This window comes from Mixophyes fleayi, chromosome 5 (genome assembly GCF_038048845.1).
Source record: "Mixophyes fleayi isolate aMixFle1 chromosome 5, aMixFle1.hap1, whole genome shotgun sequence".
Lineage (NCBI taxonomy): Eukaryota > Metazoa > Chordata > Amphibia > Anura > Limnodynastidae > Mixophyes > Mixophyes fleayi.
The window spans coordinates 188,638,203-188,655,369 of NC_134406.1; the positions used below are offsets into that span (position 1 = coordinate 188,638,203).

At 40.0% G+C, this 17,167-nt stretch overlaps 1 protein-coding gene across 1 annotated transcript in view; it reads right to left on the reverse strand.

The window, feature by feature from the left end:
• Window positions 1-9,812: 9,812 nt before the first annotated feature.
• Window positions 9,813-17,167, reverse strand: part of LOC142158860 (voltage-gated potassium channel regulatory subunit KCNG2-like) — a 109,726-nt gene continuing 102,371 nt past the window's right edge. The window contains exon 2 of the mRNA XM_075213188.1: window positions 9,813-10,989. Within this exon, the coding sequence (XP_075069289.1) occupies window positions 10,282-10,989 (708 nt within the window). The 3' untranslated portion in view covers window positions 9,813-10,281. The remainder of the gene's footprint in view (window positions 10,990-17,167) is intronic.

Sequence of the window (17,167 nt, forward strand, 5' to 3'; positions counted from 1 at the left end):
AAAATTTGGGTTGATCTTGGCTAATTAACCCGTGCTGACTTATTAAAAGTGTCCCTTGTATCTAACAGGTAGGATATGACTCTTTATCTGGCTACACTATACCTTATCCTGGTGCGACAGAAGTGCTGTTACATGGTTAAATATTCATCCCTAGACAGATATTCTTAATAATATAGGTATTTATATCTATCAACTTTCATAAAAAATACCATGCAAATTTTTACAAACAGGGCAACAACACATATCAAACATACCAAACACAGAAGCCAACCTCGTGATCCTTTGTAAAGGTGCACCCATTGATGCCTTGAGTACATTGAGAAATGCAATGGTGCAATGGTGCTGGTTACCCTCAAGAGAGAACCACTTGGCTAAGGTGGTCACTAGAAACACACTATGCCCAGCCAAGCTGCAAAGTCCTAAGAAGATGGGTCGTGAGGGACAAAGCTGAAGTTGATTGGTTGGAGCTGGTAAAACTGTGATGGAAGAAGTCAAAGTTGATGAGTTGGAGAATGTAGAATTGTGAGGGATGAAGTAAATAAAAAGGCAACTAGTATAGTTTGCACCAATTTAAAAGCTAATTTTTACACTTTGCTCATGCAAAGTGAAAAGCTAGGTGCAATTGTCAGTGTTGATGGTGCACTGGTACCGACCACCTGTAACTAGTATTGTAGTGGATTCTAACATGTTGCATTTGTCTGTGTTGATGGTGCACAGCCACTTGTCATCTGTAGTTGGTATTGCAGCAGATCCTTACAGTGCATTCCCTTTAGGAGCAGACTCTGGGCTTAGCAAGCTGCAGCCTGAAGAATTTGGCATGCAGAACAGGTGGTTGAAAATCAGTCAACTTAATCCAAGTCCTGAGGGCTGAGGCCCTTCCAGAGCACTAGGTACTACATTCCTCTCCAAGATCTGCTGAGTCAATAATCATCTGAATTAGGTATTCCTGGTGACACTTTACCTCTACTGTTGGAGTAAAATCCATCTATTATCTTGGAATGGGCAGAGGCATCAGGAGTCTGAAGGACAGGGTCTGTGGCACCTTGATGTCTGCAAAGGTAGTGCAAGATTGGATGAAAGAGGTGACATCTTTCCTTACAGTCAGGCACCAGAATTCCCAGAGGACGAGATAGATTGGTTTCCTAATGCCAGGATGCCCTGCCAAATTGTGTGCCATGTTACCATTGCAGGACCACTAACTTGCAGTGAGGAGGAACAAACCTATTGCCTTTGAGTGGATTGGTCACAATGATGAGCACTGCCATTTCAACCTGGATCCTGTCCTACAACTCCGAACATATGACTGCTGCCAGATTAAATATTGGAGTTATAATGGTTCACCCTTCATGGAAGATTATTTGGAAGAGGACTGCCAGTAGATTGTGTTGGCCTTGACATTGCTGGATCCAGGCTGGTATGTTATAACGAAGTCAAACTTGGTTAAGAATAGCGTCCATAAATTCAGCTGAGAATCCAATCTCTTTGTTTCCTGAATATAATGCTGATTCTTGTGCTCAGTGATGATAGATGTGGGGATCTAGCCTCCTCCGTAAAGGTTCCATCAATCGACGAGGGCATGGTGATGGCCAGTAGCTTCCAGTTTCCCGCAACAGGAGAAGGGGAACCGCTTTAAAAAGATGGCAAAAGGGTGAAGGACAGCCTTGTGTTCAGTCTGGGATAGCACTTCTCCTGCTCCAATTTTGAATCCATTAACTTTGAGTGTTAAGGCGTCAGGATGGGATCGGAATAAGAAGAGACTTTTCAAAGTGTGAAAAGACTGTTGTGACGGGGGATTTCATGAGTTCTTAAGAGTGCCCTGTTTGGTCAAGGCAGTTATAAGGTGGACTATAGAGATATTGCAGATAAAAGGCCTGAGTCATTAAGGCAAAAAAAGAGTAAATGTTCTTTGGGACAAACCATGTTACAATTCAAGGGGTGCAAATTAGTTTATTATTTTGCACATAAGTTAAATACTGGCTGTTTTCTCATCTAGCACACAAATACTTAATAGCTTTATTATTACACTGAAATTTACAGTTGATCTAGGACATGCCCTACCCCAAATATAAATCTGTCCCCACATTTTAAATTTTCCTCCCCCTCCAATGGAACATGGTTTTGCCCAGGTGCAAAAGTTACTCCTTTTTTATGCTTTGCTCTCCTTAATGACTCAGGACCAAAATGTCTATAGTAGTTAATAATCCTCACAAACCTCGACTTGTTCCCTCTAGGCACCAGCCAAATGAGAACAGCAGTGAACTTTTATATTTCAATTTCGATGCCCTGTACTGAAATTATTGTCCCTAGAAGCTCACTCTACACTGGTTGAATGAACACTTCTCCATCGTGGCAAAGAGTTGATTATCCAGAAGTTTTTTTGGTTGTGTGAGTCTTTGAAAGTAAGGACTTTCGGTGTCCTGTCTGCTCTTTTTTTATTTTTCAGAACTCTCAGTGTCAAGCAAGCTACAATTGTTAAAATCGAAACTCTAGACTAAGTGGCTCAGTGTTTTTGTTATGTGCAGAAACTCAGTGCATTCAAAATGGTAATAGGTGTCAGAAATCTTTTGATCCTAAAGTATTAAAAACTGTACCTGGGAATGGACAGTAGGTATTCTTGTGAAAGCCTCAGCACTGACAGTCAGCTGTGCGCTGCTTGCGATTCCTTTGGTGGTGATTGTATCTTTGCTATTATATTTCATATTTCTTGTTTAGCTTACTTAAATCTCTATCAACCTTATTTGACCATCTGGACATTGGAATTATTTTACCATTATTAATTTTTACTTTATTAAAGCCAACTTTTTAAAATAATAGAGATTGCTCACGTCACCCTCCCCACCCCCATATGAAATAAAGCTATTTATAAACATGGTTAGTGGCTGCAACAGCATAAATATTGAGGGACTCAACCACTTACAGCACCCACAAAGCCAGCACATAATATATCAAATGTTTGCTATTCAGTTGCTTAGCAAAATGAATAAAATCAGAATATTGTGCTTACCTGCCATCCTTGGGTTCAGGTATGTGGCATTGGAAACTCTGTTCATTCACATTGCTCCTCCGTTCGTCCACATTGCATCAATAGCCACTGAAACTCCATCATAAACTTCAGCAGATGAGGAGCGGGAAAGTAGGAGTGTACAGAAGGGAAAAGTGGAAAATGAAAGGTGAAGCGGAAGACGATGCAGGGCAAGAGGAAAAGTGAGTTGTGAGGGGCACAGGGGAAGATGCATGATGGAGGCAAATGGTTGAAGACAGTTGAGGATGGATATTGAGGGTAAAGTGAGACAACCAGACACACAGGGAGAAAGAAGAAGGACACACACCCACAGTGTGGAGACAGAGAAACACAAAGAGTGAGGGGGCAACGATGGACATAGGGGGAGACAGAGGTACACATACAAAATTAGAGAGACACACAAAGAAGGAAAAGAACAAACATACATAGGGAGAGACAGTAGCACACATAGGTAGTTAGATGAAGAGATAATAGCAGAGACGGGAAGGGGAGAGATTAGCACAGAGAGGGGTGGGGAAGACAGGTTGCATAGATGCAAAGGGAAGCATCTGGCATAGACAGGGGAAAGGGAGAGAGAATGGCATATGCAAAGGAAGAGGAGGGGCTTACACAGACAAAATAAAACCTATTCTGAGGAGAACTTACAGAATGAATGCTGCTAGATCAACAGTGATTCCAGTGTTGAGCCGAGCTCATGTGCAGAGCCTTGTGCATTTTGAGGTATATCTGCCTGTACATCAGCAGCACACGCACTAGTTTATGATAAGTCAGCATCATCAGCAAGATTTGCCTCCTAAATGGCATATATGTATATTTCGCCAGGTCTGTATGAGATGCATTTGTGTAAATACGTTTTAACTGTACTTGACCAATGTTTGAACGCCACTTCCCTCCCCTGTCCCACCTCTCCACATATATCTCCACTTTCTGGTCATGTGCAGAGCAATTTCAATCAAGATGCGATATTCAAATTAGCATACATCCCACTCTGATTCAGCCTATTTAAATCTCCCACCCAAATTATTTCCAAGAGACCTGCTCCAGGGTCTGCCTTCACCCTCAAATCTAAATTGGCTGCTGAAGCCCTCAGTACTCTAGTGTGATTGGGGACGCCAAGGAGTAGCGGCATAACACTGCTGGAGGAGCCTTGATCCCCACTGGACAACCATGGTGAGCTGAACGTAAATTTATTTTAAATACATGTTTTAAACTATATACATTTTCACATTTCTAAACCCATTCGAAGCTTCAGCGTTAGGCATTAACTCTCCTCTGTGCCGTAGTGCCTTACATTAATTGTAAACATTGTAAAAATACATTTTAATGTATTGGACATTTGCATTTCTTACATTTGAGAGCAGAGCGGGGGCCTCAGATGGGGTCTGGGGATGTCAGGTAATGAGAGGAGCCTCAGACTGGAAGGGCGACATGGCATTGCTACCCAACCCCCACATCCTGGTACATACCCCAAGCACCCTTGATAAATCCACTAGGGCCCATATTTGTTTAGTGGGTTCATCACCATGACTACCATGCTGTGGAAACTCTTCAGGACCTCTAACATCCAAAAAGTGGACCCAATTATCAGTTCAGGGTTCAGCATTGTGAATTATCAGATTCACTCCCCCCAAATGATGTCATTTCACCAATGTAATTAGATTTAGGAGCCATTGTAAAGCACAAATGTGGCAGGCTCTACATATCCTTATTTGTGGATGACAGAGAACCTATGTGGTCACCCACTGCACAAGGGGGTATACAGGAATGGCTAGAGCTGGCCTGTCCAACCTGTGGCCCTCAAGTGTTGGGAAACTACAAGTCCCAGCATGCCCTTCCAGCTATCAACTGGTTGTCTACTGGCAAAGCATGCTGGGGCTTGTAGTTTCACAACACCTGGAGGGCCGCAGGTTGAACAGGCCTGGGCTAGAGGGTAACACATTTTAAAAAGGACATGTATGAATATGCCAATCATTCAATTTCTCTACTTTCTATAGAAATTGCATGCTATTCCTATAAGTACTCAGTAGTGCAACACAGTAAATCACAAGAACTCAAATGTACAGTTTTTATCCATGTGATCATCACAGTCTAATTGTAACATAATTCAGTCGGCACTTAATTTATACCTGCCAACATTTAAAAAACAAAATCGGGGCACAAATAAGCCTCATACACGATCCACCAAAAAAATCACCCAGTTCTGCTGAACCCACACCTACATTTTTGGAAGTCATGCACCTTTTATGCTCTGCAAATTGGGACAGTCATATCTTAATAAACACACATTAAAAGATTAAATACAGAAATCTGCTGAAATTGTAATGGTGTGCTGGTTCTTAATTTAACTGAACTATGACAGAATATAAAAAAAATTGTTACTTTGACCCTAAATTAACCATTTATTTTCCTTATTATGAAAGCAAGATGTGCATAACTGCTATTTTTGTTGTATGCAGGTTTTTTTTAATTTAGTAGCACTATTTAATTAGGGTTATTGAGAGTTTTTCTTGGTAAATTAAGGTGTGAATAGTGACAAAACAGATTGCTGCATTACAACTTAATGATTGATTGGAGTGCTAAAATGAAACAGGAGTGGGACAAGTCATGCCAGGCGAAAGAGGTTGGACCAGAATTGCTGCCTGAAGAGTTCCAACGCAGCATTTCACAAAAAGCAGGAAGAGAAACTACCACCCCAAGGAGAATGGGACTGCCCAATCTACCTTCTACTCGGCACAATGCCACAAATCGTCAGGAAATACCCACAGTCTGAGTCTGGTCAAGAGCCATGACTACCTATATACATGAGAATTTGGAGTGTAGGTTCATCACACAGTCCAGGCCCACGAACGGTGCAGGGTTCTTATGGTAAAATGAGAATCAAATAAATCATTATCAACAATCAGTACACTCTACCATTGAACCCTGACTCTTTAAGAGTCTCTGTTGGACCATTGTCTTCACCAAACTGGACCTGCGAAAAACAGTATTCAGCACAAATAATGGCCATTACAAATAATGGATCTCATAGTTCGGCCTGTGCACCAGCCATCTTCCCAGCATATGTAAATTCTCTGTTTAGTGATCTCTGGAGACACCAATCTTTATTTACCTGGATGATATCTGCATTTTTTACAGCATGCTTGAGGAACATGACACTACATTCACTACAGGGACCTGATATCAGAGAACGTCAGTTTGCATTAGTATTGCCTAAGTGGAAGGCTGTATCTGTTTACAAGTAACATGAGAACAGATACATACATGGCATGGCATTGTTTATCTAATATTGCTAACGGATCTGATTCAATTACCGGCCACTACAAACAGTGCATTCCAAATGAAGCCAGATTGGTACAAAAGAGTACAATGAAGGGGTGTTAGGAGCACCTAACTGTTCATATCAGTTACATTAGTAAGTAATTTATTCATATACTGTCAGGCGCCGACCACGCTCTCTCCCTGGCAGTCAGGGACGGTCACTGCTCTCGGCTTCTGACGGCGGTCAGCTGTTCTGATCGCTGAATCCACTGTCCAACAATAGGAGGATTCCACTGTTCCTGCCTGTTCTCCTGCTCTCTGGCTGACCTCCTGTGTACCTACCTGGCTTCCTCTGGTTCTGCTCCTGGATCTCCGTTTGGCCTGACTGCTCCCGCTGTATCTGACCTTTGGCTTGCTGACTCTGATTTGCTTACTCTTTTGGTACCATTAGGGTCAAACGAAATTACAATACAAGGTGAGACAGCACAGTAAGTAAACAATAAGCACAGTAACTCAGTGAGCTCAAAGCACAGCTAGAGAGGGCGGGGGAGGGGAGAGGGGAAGGTCTGCCAACGACGGAGTCCAAGAGGGAAGGCACGGATGACAGGGAGACCCCCAAGGGGAGAGGAGGGAGCGAGAGGGGATGGGGGGAAGAGGGTCCTCAAGGAGGAGGGCTAAGTAGCTGGAGAGCAGAGTTAACAGTGGTGAAGACAGGAGGAGAGAATACCATGCTCAAAGGAGCGTACAATCTAAGGGTACCATGGTTTGACCTCTGCCTGCACTACCACATCTGCATATTTGTTCACCATCCATTTCGCTGATAGCTATCTTGGAGGGCCGCGACCTGCATGTCCCTTGCAGAAAACTCCAAACTCCCTTGCAGGAGTCCCTGGCGAAGACCGGGAGTGTGTTTAGACTCTGCGCAACCAAGCTTAGCAGCGCAAATATCAGTAAGTGTCATTCAGTCCCTATATCTTGTGGCATATACTTTCTGAAGCAATAGCTTAGCAATCATATTTTACCAAGCATTGAATAGGGCTAGACTTTTACTACACTTTAACAGTCCGCCCTCTGATAATAATAATAATTATCACAAAATTATTAAAAACAAAAATGTGCATCAAAATATTGGTTCATAAAATTTACATTTCCAATTTAATGAAAATGTGACATCCAATGTCATTTTCTTTGATGGTAATGAGGATGAAATAATAAAGAGAGAAAATAAATTACATCCTGACCGTGGGATACAGGGTTAAAAACTTATCCCGATTATTAAAATTTAGATTTGTACGTTTTGAAATTTGAAAATTTTCACTGGGAGATGAAAACCTTTTGCTGCCCCTATTAGAAAGTTCGGTCTAGCTACAATTTTTTTTTATTTAAGCTAAGCATGTAAACAAAAATGGATAATGATCTTCATGCTGCTCTTCTGTAGATAGTCGTGAAGTGGGGAGACATCCTGTATTGGCATAGGCTTGTCCATAATGCACTCGATAATGCGCTTTCTTTCTTCTGATCTCCAGGATAAGTCACTTGAAGGCAATAAAAGCATAATAATATTACTTGTAAGGTGGGATCATAAAATAATGATTGCCTGGTATTAACACAATCTACTTCAAAACCCGGTACTCTTCCCATTACTCTCTTTACAGAATACATTTCAAGCTGAACATCATCATGCATCATTTCAGTGCTTGTCTGGTCCACCTGGTTTCCTATGGATTTACAACATTTCGCCATCAATGGTAAACATTTGACTACCAAATATATAATAACCAGGAAAGCTAATACCAGAAGAAGTACTCTGCCGAAGGCAAAATATATATTTTTTGCCCACTCTCCTAACCCTGAAAACCAGGTTAGCAGATCTTGGCAGAAGTTGTGCTGTGATCCCTGGCAAAATTTCTCTTTAACTGGGCAATTTCATCCATTATTCTATCAATTACTTCCGCTAGGTTGTCTATCTCATTATTATATAGTTGCAACACTTTGCACCAAATTTTGTTTCAAGAATAACGCAAAATCCACCACTTACTGAAGTTAAATAAATTAGCACCATCCTATGTTGTACCAACTGTTTTCTATACTTGCATTTCCTTAGCTACATATCGAAAAGTATCATCATAAATGTAAGTAATGTTGTCAACCAACTGTGCCAATAATCAGCTGTATTTATAGTTAATAGCACCCCTAGCAACACGTGTGATAACTAATATTACTATAAATTGATTACCATCAGACTCACTAACGAGGAAAGTTGCAGGAATATCTTTAGTGTGGGTACTTTTTGTTTTTATTATTTACTTTGGAATAGCTATTTGTCATGGAAGAGTCATTATGTATTTTTATCATATGTTCATGTGACATTAGATCGCTGGAACTATCCTTCCTATTGAGAAGTACAGTGCAAAATAAACGTAATAGCTGGAATGCTGAAAGCACTGTTTTGTGATAGATGCCGATTTGCAGATGGGGGAGTTGCCAAAGGTCCTTTTCCATCTTGGGCTCCATTTGTTCTATAACTAACCTTGGCCTGGGCATAGCTTCTAACTCTATAAACTGAACTCCTCCACTGTATGAAAAAAGTATTGAAACCTCAAATCAACACTTAAGTCCTTTGCTGGTGACACCATTTTCATTCAAGTGCTGTAAAGAAATGTTTTTCCCCCAAAAGTTTCACCTTGTCACGTGTGGAACATCATTATTTTGTAGCATATGACTTCCTCTGAAAGACCTATTTACAAAGAGTTATAAAGGAAAAGATTTGCAGTCCTCAAATGTCCCTGAAGTCAATGAATTAGTAAAAAATGGTAACTTCCAATCATTTTTTTATGCTTAAGGCCAGAGGTGGAATTAGTGAGCTGTGGTCCCCGGTGCAGGGAAGCGGGGAGGAGGGAACCAGGCCCACAGCTCGCTAGTTACCCATTCAGCGTGCCCTATTATCTACATGGACCCCGATGCACTGGTCCTGCTGCACCAATGATAGTTCCGCCACTGCTCACTGCCTTATTTTATAAGCTCACAGAGCATCACATTTGTTAATGCTGGAGGAGCGTTATCCCATAGATTCACTAGCTTAAATATGCCTCTTTTTGACATGGTTACACAGAGTGCCATAATTGTCATTTCATTGGTGGCAGTGGTTTGTGTGTTTGTTAGTATTCCATGTTAACACATGTAGCTTGGATACTCTGTACTTCTGCTTTACCAACAAATCAGAAAATTATGGAAGGCAGTTTACTGGTCAACGCCATTTTTAAACACAAAGCACATAAAATATGAAAGCTATGCAAATAGCTCTATTTCCAAATCTCTTTTTCCCTTCTGCAGAATTAGGCATTCAGCATGTTCATAAAATTGTACAGCAACTTTTTATTTAAAACAGAAAAAAGTTGGAGAAAGGAGAATAAACCTTTTATTAATTTTACTTAACCTGGAAACTGAATTTTCTTTAGTAAATAAATAATATTAGCATGTGAAAATATAAATTAATTTACAGAATTCTCACATACAAATATATTTATCTCAATACATACATGTTTAATTCCCATTAAAGCTTTTTTTTTCAAAAACAGCTTTTACATAAGAAATGAAAAAAAAACACATTTTTAAATAATTACATTTTAAAAGTACACAAAAGATTACAGCAAAGTCAGTCCAGTTTCTATAATTTGGCCAAAATGTTCTCAACCCTGTCCTTGAGTCATGAAAACCTTGTTCTAAATTCTGAAAATAATAAAATTAAACTGATCTGTTGTATTTCACCAGCATATAATCAAGTGTAATGGTTTAATTAACATGAGGAAATTTCATACCCTTTTAAGCGATACAAACTCCAAAACCTAAATTGGACAGATGTTTAATTGTTATATTGTGATAAAAATTGTTGTACAGTGTTATTACCACCAAACTAGTAGGAAATCATTGCTCACTTCACTGACTGATACTGCTTGTAAAGCTCAAGGCCCATCAGATACTAAACTGTATGAAGAACTATTCTAGTCAACATCAGTGCACTGTTCTCTATCTTCTAGTCTATGTAGCTGCCTGCTGGCTCTTTGTTGTTGCTCCTTCAGCTCAGTATAAGAGCGTGAAAATGTGTGAAATATGGAAGTGACAGGAAACGCCATCAGTAAAATTCCACTCAGTATACTGCTTAGTGCCACCACTTGTCCTGGAATGCTTCGAGGAACCATGTCACCATAGCCGACTGTTGTCATGGAGATCACTGCCCACCAGTAACTCCCTGGGATACTGGTAAATTCCTGCTTGGCACCAAGTTCATTTTCTGCCAGATACACCAGAGGAGAAAACAGGGCCATGGCAACACACAGAAAAAGCAGGAGAAGTCCAAACTCTCTAGTGCACCTTCTTACTGTGAGACCCAGTGTCTGGAGTCCTAGAGAATGTCTTGCTAGCCTCATGACATATAGGATGCGCAAAGCCCGGAGGACACGAAGGACCAGGCCCACTTTCTCCAAGTAACTATTTCCTGTTCCTCCAGTTTTTTCTGTTGAAAGTGAATCGACTATTAGAGTGATGTAGTAAGGCAAGATGGCCATCATGTCAATTATGTTGAGTGGCGTTCTTAAGAATACACACTTGCTCTCAGCTTGGATAAATCGCAGGATGAACTCCAAGGAAAACCATGCTACACAAACAGTCTCTAATACAAACATATTGTAGCATTTCTGGGAACATTCTCCCTAAAAAATGAAAAGAAGAAAGTTAGTGCATTGAGGACCAACCTGTCACAAAGAAATACTGACATTATTATGACATAAGAGCCCAAAATCAGCATTTTGTCACATTTAATAAATTCACTTTTAAACTCCACATATATTTACAAAGTGTCGGGTTGGTCTGGTGGGGTCTCGGGGAAATACCCGGTAGGTCCCACTGTCAGATGGCCCCGCCTCCTTTCACTAGGGGGAGGGGCCATAATGCGATCACCTAGGCCGCCACTGAGAGGTAAGTGTTGTGCTGCTGGTAAAGCAGAGGAGCTGAAAAAGAGAGAAATTCTCAGCGCTGTAACACTGAAATCTGAATAATAACTTGGTATGTGTCTGTTACCTCACAGCTGAGAAGAACCTATGACTTCTGAAAAGCAACTAGATAAAAACTGTATTCAGCGCTGAGATAACCGGCAACACCTGTAATGACTGAATCCACGTAGTCAATAAAACTCACATTTAATAAACAAAGCTCAAATCAAAACATTATACAAAAACATATATCAGTGCACTGATAGTAACATATTATCCACTTGCAATCATGTGTCATGAGAAATGTGTGGGCAAAGCTAAATCGGCCAATAATTAACGTCAGTGTATAATAGTAATTTTTTATATATTTTTATATGAATACTACATTTTATATATATTTATAAATATATACTACGTGGAGATATGTCACACTTCTTTGAGCAGGCAGTGTACACTTCTGTCGAAGGTGTGCGCAACAAAGCAAGTTTCTTGCTGTAGGGGAGTGGCCTAGTTCTTTTCACACTCACATGCACAGTTTAAATGTGAGAGCTATTGATTTAACATTGTGATTGGTTGGGAAAGGGGGCTAGAGTGTGCCCTCATTGCTAGGCTTTCCATATTAAATGTACATATGCCTTTTTCAAAACCGGACCCCAACATTCCAGGGTCCAGACAGCAACTGAGCTTAAGACATCAGCAGTAGCAGGTAGTGAACATTGCAAGAACAGGTAGGAGAGAGCAGGACAGTCTGCCAACTGTTCTGATTCTAGTGGGGCAAGACTTTGTCCAGATCTAAGGGGTGGGGCCTAGACTATGCACTCTTTATACACACTGCATTATTTATATATTACACTATGCTGCTAGCCATCATCATCATCACCATTTATTTATATAGCACCACTGATTCCACAGCGCTGTACAGAGAACTCACTCACATCAGTCCCTTCCCCATTGGAGCTTACAGTCTAAATTCCCTAATATACACACACACACACACACACACACACACACACACACACACACACACACACATAGAAAGACTAGTGTCAATTTTGATAGCAGCCTATTAACCTACTAGTATGTTTTTTTTTGGAGTGTGGGAGGAAACCGGAGCACCCGGAGGAAACCCACACAAACACGGGGAGAACATACAAACTCCACACAGATGGTTGGGAACTGAACTCATGACCCTAGCGCTGTGAGGCAGAAGTGCTAACCTCTAGGCCACCGTGCTGCCCATGCCCTTCATGAACTGACCACTCCCCCTCTAGTGTCTGGTCTCACCTCTATGGAGGCTGGCCACACCCCCTGTCATGGGCCTATACCGTTGCAATCCCATATGAGCCCTTTATGTCCCAGTCCGACACTGCATTTACATTGGTGCTTTTTAAAGCATTTTCTTGCTCACACAATTTCATTGTATTTTTAATCTGAACTGTGGATTGATCAAGGCTGGTGTGTCCTGTTTTTTTAAACTGAAAATGTTAACTGGAAAGTAAGAAAAAATAAAGATTCTAGCAAAGTACAAAGTAACAGACGAGTAAGCGCTTTTTTTCAGAACAGTGCAGTAATGAGATTTCCATTTATTTAGCAACATTACTGAAATGAGACAAAGGAATGGAAAAGGTGCATTTTTAAAGGCTGTTGTTTGCTGTGAGAAAGAAAATTATTGAATTAAGCCACAAATGAGACAAAATCGACAATATTTTAGCAGAAAAACTGTAAAATGAATGTTATTGAAATACTATACTCGCCTATTTTTGGGACCAGAAGTCTGTGAGAAAAGTATGGGGAACGTGGTAACATTATTTTTGTCATCATATTCCAGCTGCTCAAGGATTCGATTCTCAGCATGATGTAAAGGGCGCAACTTTTGATCATCATGGCGTTTTTCAGGAGGGCGGCCTATTTTGCCAGGACTAATGTGACATGAAGTTGTACTTGAGTATGACTTTTACAATTTTGGACAGTATGCCTCTGGAGGATTTCCTGCCTCTCTGATCTCATATGCGCACTTCCAGAATTCAGAGGCATCTCCAGAGAGCGGAGGGAAGGCCTACACCTTAAAGTGAACAGACCATTCAGTATGCAGTGTTGGTGGAAGTGCACTGGGTGTATTCCACCCCTTGCCACCTCTCCTTTATACCTTATGTGGAGCAAGTGACATGGGCATCACAACCAGCACCTGTGTCAGACTTTTCAGTGTAGTATTGGACTGTGACACCAAAGCCCAGTAGTCACACCCCCAGTCCATCACTGATATGGAGTAACAGCTAGAGGCAGCTTCAAAGGTAAGAAGCTACTAGCTGCTGCTCCTCCATGTTACTATGTCACATATTCTGGTTTCCAAGTGCCCCCTAAACCTTGGCACCCTAGACATCTGACCGGTTACCTAGTGATAGTGCCAGTTTTGTCCACATACACTGCACCAAGAAGTTTTGCACTGTGCATTTCAGTTTTGTAAATGATCTCTAGTATGTCCTTTATCATTTTATTTGTTGTTGTTGTTTTTTTTTTTTTTTAAATTGTGAGGAAATTGCAGAAAAAAGTGTAAAAGTCATATCAATTTGCAAACATTTTTTATGCTAAAGCCTCACCCTCACCCTCACTTTGCCTTAGTTACTGTGTACTATGTTGCCTTGACATCACTATCTCAGATAATAAATGTCCTCAAAATGTCAACTTTCTTCCTCATACACTTCAAGTTAAAGTACTGTAGCCAGAGCCAAAGACTGTCACAAATGTCAGATTTGAGCGAGATCTACCAGTTCTGAATTTAAAATCTCAGGTAAAACTGTGAGGCTCATGAAAATCAATGAGACAGAGAAGGTCACAAGAATTTGCTGACAGCCGTCATGTATAATTTTAAATGTAGTTGGTACAGCATATCAGAGCATTGCTGTACTACCCTACAGCTAGCTGATAAATATATAGTGAAACCAATTGAATAATTTGTCATCCTGCCACTGGCTTGATGAGACGTATACTGTCAGCTAAAGACGTGATAGTGACTGTGCTTTATCAGTCTGTGTTATTAATTGATCCGATTGCTCTGATGCCCACAGTTCACGATTGGAAATGTATATTAAATTGGCCAAAAGTGCCAAAAAACCCATACAATTCTGTACAAATATGCATTAACCCCTAGTGACCAGTCATTTACTTTCATTGTCTAACTTGCGTTAAATAGATCAAAGCCAGTTGCTAGTTGCTTACTATATAGGCTACTGTAGATTTGTAATTGCAAAGGAGACTCTTAATTATCAACAATGTTCCAAAACTATTTTATGTTAATGCTAATATAGTAATCTACCGTTTCTCCGTAATCCTGCCAATGGTGATAGTACTCCATTGAAGTCCATACACAGTATTCAATGTTACCATACCAGAACTACCTGTGTGGAAATTATCACCATTGATCCCCATGAGTGTTCTGAACATTATACTGTTAAAATTTAACCCTCTACTTGTAAAATAAACAGAACAGAAGATTCTCAAAATGTATTTTATTCTCTTTAATGCTTTAATTTTTCAGATTGTTAAGGGTGTTAAAGCAAGGGTGTTTTCCAGAAGATAATGGTGTTGAGTTGACATTTCACTTTATTACAAAGAGCTACAACTCTTTATACATCTTTTGGGACAGTGTCATGATGGGATATTATACAGTTTAAAAAGCTGAAAATACAGTAATTTTAAGTTGTTGTGACATCCATGCTCCCACCTTTGTGTATGACACAGAACATTTCTGAAGAACAAGGTTGATATATTTTTTCCTATTTATATAATAGTTTGTATTTGGTGTTGGATTGTTGGGTTAGAAGTCATGATACAAAATTGTAACATTAAATAATAGTGAATATTATTATTATTATATATATATTAATTTTGATACATTGTCAAGAAAGTGTATATTTTGAGGCAAGGACTATGCAAATTGTCATAATTATTTGCATTAATATAACTCTAGCAAATCACTGATTCATGTTTGGACGTAGCTCTGCACATGCTCAGAACCGGACTTTATGCCAATGAACACAGTTGCATGCAATTCATCTCCAAACGCAAATGACACATATGACTGTCTATGACTTGTGGGGAGGAACGGGAGAGTCAAGGGGCGGACTAACCTAGGCAATGTACAATAAGGGCGTGCTGAGGGCGTTCTGGCACAGATGTGGGCGATTCAAGTTTCTCACTTGGTTTCAGCTGTATTATTTGCACCAACTATAGTAAAAGTGTAAGTGCCAACTAATAGTGATGATTGACAGGGCATAGTATTTGTTTAGAAAATTACATATATGGATGCCACTAGCTAGCACAAAACATGTGTATGTAAGATACACTAAAAAAAATGCATTATATGTACAGTACGCATTAAAAGCATTTTGTTTTATGTATGTTAAAAAAAAAAAACAGAAAAAAATGAAACATCTTTACAGCCCATATTTTTATTAATGATTATAGTGGTTATAAATGTTAATTTATTTTATATTGTAATATTTTTTGTGTTCTGATGAACACATATAATGGGACCTTATATTGCACATATTGCAGTCTGTTCTATCTGTCTACAAACGGCATGTAAAGTTTAGGCAGAGCGTACTTACACGCACATTCAAATTCAAACGCATCTTGAGATCTGCTACGATTTGAATACGGTCAGAACTACGTTCCGTGTGCTTTTTTTAAACCGCAACTTGGTTCAGACTTGAATCAGGCTCCTTATTTACATTTGGAAAAAATTACCTTCACTTTAAATATATGTTAGACATTTACACTATATTTATTTGATTTTGCAAGTTAAAATGTCACCAGGAACTTGTAGTATTTCATAACCCATGTTCTTCAAGGAAATAAGCTTAGTTGACAAAATTAAATTACAACAGTGCCTGTTCTGCTTCATGCTTCCCAGAGATTACTAATCATACTCCTGCTACCGTAGTATTAGTAAAGTAGTGCTGCCTCAAATTACCGCTACCACTGTACTGAAGCCATAAAATTACAATTGCTCTTCACAGTAGGTTTTGACAGTTCCTGTAATTGTATAGCTGTTACCCTTCCCGTGGTGATTACAATAAAACAATACCAGCTTAAAAAAATCTGACAATAAAAACAATTAAAGCAATTTAACATAATAAAATAAACTCAGGTCTATGATGCATTAAATTAGTATGATTTTGAGAAGGAAAATAACTACTTATTTTGCATTTTGGTTAATGTTTTCAAGATTTGTCTCTTGATTTCCGCAAGAGGCAATATATCAGCAGAACACAGGTTACTGCACTATTCAAACTAATTTTAAGTGTCATTTTGTGGAGATTTAGATCTCTTTCTATTAATCTGTAGCATTAACACAGGATTTCTATTTCCGCTTATCACAGTGATACAAAATCTATTATCACTGCAATTTAGTATCAAAATATCACCAGAGCAGCTGAGCAACTGAGTATACTGCCAGGAAATATTGACCCGGAGCAGTAAGGTTTTACTTACCGATTCCTTGGGCCAGTCTCAGGGCATGCGTTACCAGGGCTGCCACCAGAAATTGTGGGGCCCAGTAAAAATGTAACAGGCAGGGCCTCCCTCCTACATTTGCCTCCCCCACCCCATTCTCTACAGTCAACCCCATCCCGGATCCATCTAACCCCTGCAGTAGTTTATTTACCTCTCTGCATCTTATTGCTGTCTCCTTTTGGTTCATCTCTATTGACAGGGCTGTGATGTTATTGATTACATGACATCAGCGATGATGCAGGGAGCCTTGTCGCAGCTCTCTTGTCCGGGAGCCGGGCACCTGGGTGACTGCGGCTGAAGCAAATGGAGGCAGCTGTGGGGCCCAGACATCTAGGGAGTGGAGGCAGACATGCTGCCTACAAGGGGGCCTGCTGTGCATCCTTAA